The sequence below is a fragment of the Cynoglossus semilaevis genome, chromosome W (genome assembly GCF_000523025.1).
Source record: "Cynoglossus semilaevis isolate Cse_v1.0 chromosome W, Cse_v1.0, whole genome shotgun sequence".
In the NCBI taxonomy this organism is placed as follows: domain Eukaryota; kingdom Metazoa; phylum Chordata; class Actinopteri; order Pleuronectiformes; family Cynoglossidae; genus Cynoglossus; species Cynoglossus semilaevis.
The window spans coordinates 2,616,169-2,619,228 of record NC_024327.1 but is presented as its reverse complement, the minus strand read 5'-3'; the positions used below and the strand labels follow the sequence as shown (position 1 = coordinate 2,619,228).

Below are 3,060 nucleotides of genomic sequence, written 5' to 3'. Positions count from 1 at the left end.
TATGCATGAATGGCTGTTTTAGTTTAGACTAATGTTGTCACTGACATAACAGAAACGGAAACCTCTCCTTAAACAGCACGTAATGCATATGATTTCTTAGCCTAAAACGCTGTTCAGATGCTAGTATTTTAACTTAAGAATAATTTCTTTCAGAATCAGCACGTCTATCACAACGATAGGCTGCTGTAGGCTGAGTTTATTCCACTACAGTACGCCACTCTAAACCGAGATTGGCCTACTGCAGTAGCATCAACATTATTTGCCTTAAGACAGTAACAAACGTAATCTAACGTTACTGGATTTTACTGCTTGCATGTAATATGGTCAGATTAGGGAAGTCTTATGCTGCCCCCTAGCGGCTGCAGAGTGTATGTCGTTAGTAAAAAGTAATTTATTTTAATTAAACTGCACCCCCTGTGTAGTAGCCTAATTTTATATGACAATATTGTTAACTTTGTCATCCATATTTACATTATTGTAAACAAGTAAATTAATTCACATGTTTATCTACAGGTTTGCAGAATTCAGCAAGGTAAAGAAAGGGACCAATGAAGAGGGACAGAGCAGCATTGAGTCTTTCTTAGTTCAGGGGAAAAGTGTGCAAGCATACCATCAGGGTCATCCTAGACAAAGAATCATCACTGAATCAATGGTCAATGACCTCGTCATTGGATGCAATTTGCCCCTGTCTTTAACTGAGCATCCCAGATTCAGAAATTTTTTGTCAGTGGCAGAGGAGAGGTATAACCCAGTCAGTCGAAGCACAATTACAAGACGAGTGATTGATATAGCATCAGAGAAACGGGCCTGGATCAAAACCAAACTAGACAAGACAGACACAGTATCTGTGACTGTGGACATTTGGACAGATAGGACCATGTGTGGGTTTCTAGGGGTAACAGCCCACTTCATGGAGCTAGACAGAAGTTGCCCAAGACTCCAAACTAATACGAAAACTTTCATTTCAGCTATTTGAGACTTGAGACTTGACTTGGACTTGGGACGAAACACTTGGGACTTGACTTGGCATTGCCCCACAAAGACTCGAGACTTGACTTGGACTCGTGCATAAAGACTCGAGACTTGACTTGGACTTGGAAAAAGTTACTTGTGAACATCTCTGATTTACACATATACATACTGTCTGTATTTACAAATATATTTGTATATATTTTTTAACTATTTTCAAATCTGATAAATCAAAGGGCAATTGTGCAGTAATTGCGATTAATTGTGATTGTGATTCATCCCTATTCACATGATTAATTAAGATAAATCATCATGCCTAATTATATAAAAAAACAAAATAACAACGCAAATACAATGCAACAATATAAAAAACAAATAACAGCAGGTAGATGCCTGTGTTTCATGCCTGTTTTTATTCATGTATTAGAGCAACTATTAGTGTGAGGACAGTGGAATTATTGGATATTCCATGTTTGTCATCCTGCCCATGTGTATACAGAAGAGGATTCAGACTTTTTTTTAGTTGTGACATTCCCTACTTGAGCCAACATTAATATTCACCTTGCCATTCTTTGGGACAAACACAGGAGAAACTCTGATAATCTTCTGACTCCTGACACACTCCTCCATGTTTACAGGGTCTGGAGCTACACGGTGCCATCAGGGTTTCACAGTTCTCTCCTGTGCAAGACAAACAATCACCTCACGTTACAGCACAATGTGATACTTCATGTGTGAGTCATAGACCAGGAGATAACACCAATCCAAACGGACAAAGAATCATCCACCAGTCAGTGCTATCTGAAGATTTGAACCAGGTTCTGTTAGTGTTACCGGGCCTGTGTGGATGTTTCCCTATCTGTTTCCACAATGCAAACCTAATACAGGAAGCCAGCTCCGGTTTCCGGCCATTGTGAAGTCTTTGCTTTACTGTGAGACAGGAAGCAAGGCAAACAGGAAATGTGTCAAGCGGCCCATTCCCACCCAGGCACAAGCAGAGGCCTGTTATTATTCCAAGTCTAGTGGATTTTTTCCAAAAAGGACGACTTGGAAAATAAGTGAAAATGTACCCACAACCTTTCCATTATGATGGAAATATTTCCCTGATCTCTACTCTGGTGTCTTTAAACCCTGAGGTCTTGCTGCTGAACTTTACTCCAGCGTTACTTCATCACACACACGTCTCTGCCCCCGGGGGCTGTGGAAACGGAAGTCGACGAATACCAGGCGAGAACACATGCATATCGACCGTTTCCAATTATATTTTCTCACCCGTGTAAGGCAGGACACAGTTGCACTTGTAGCTGGCGACGTCGTCCATGCACGTCCCCTGGTTGAGGCAGGGGTTGGAGCCGCACTCGTTAATGTTGGTCTGGCAGTACGGTCCTGTGGTTAAAGTGGGGGGGGGGGGGGGGGGGGGAGTGTCAGGGGGGGTAGTTTAAGTAGAAGGTCAAGTGGGGTTTAGGTTCAGACACTCACACACACACACACACGCGCACACACACGTACTGACCGGTGAAGCCTGAGTGACAGGTGCAAAGAAATCCGTCGGTCATGTCCTTACAGATGCCTCCTTTCATGCACGGGTTGGACTCGCACTCGTTGTTGTTGACGTTGCAGTTCTTGCCGCTCCAGCCTGGTTTGCACAGACATTTGTAGCTGTAAACAGAAATAAAAACATGATTAAAAGTTTGGATTTTTGAAAATTTGTGTCTGCATCTTGGTGAGATGAAATCAACAGCCAGGTCGTTTGATTGTTTTGATTTCGTCATCGGTTTCTCGAGGGTCCTCACCCGTTGACCTTGTCTTCACAGCGGCCGTGGATGCAGGGGTTGCTGAGACATTCGTTGACTTGGGAAAAGCACGTGGTGTCGTGATAACCTTCGGGACACACACAGATGAAACTGTCGATGCCGTCAATGCAGGTGCCGCCGTTGTGGCAGGGGTTAATGGTGCACTCGTTGCTGTTGATGTTACACATGGTTCCTGGGAGAACGGGGAGGAAGACACAGATTTAATGTTGATGTGTAAAACTGTCTGGAACAACAAGAAGGTGCTTTTCGTAAAAAAAAAAAAAAACAAAAAAAAAAA

General features: G+C 42.8%; 1 protein-coding gene across 1 annotated transcript in view; it reads right to left on the bottom strand.

Annotated features, from left to right (window-relative positions):
* LOC103396955 (neurogenic locus notch homolog protein 1-like) overlaps nt 1-3,060 on the bottom strand; it is a 71,105-nt gene that overhangs the window by 20,563 nt on the left and 47,482 nt on the right. The window contains 4 exon segments of the mRNA XM_025052918.1: nt 1,531-1,650; nt 2,242-2,355; nt 2,483-2,628; nt 2,763-2,955. Of these exon segments, the coding sequence (XP_024908686.1) occupies nt 1,531-1,650; nt 2,242-2,355; nt 2,483-2,628; nt 2,763-2,955 (573 nt within the window).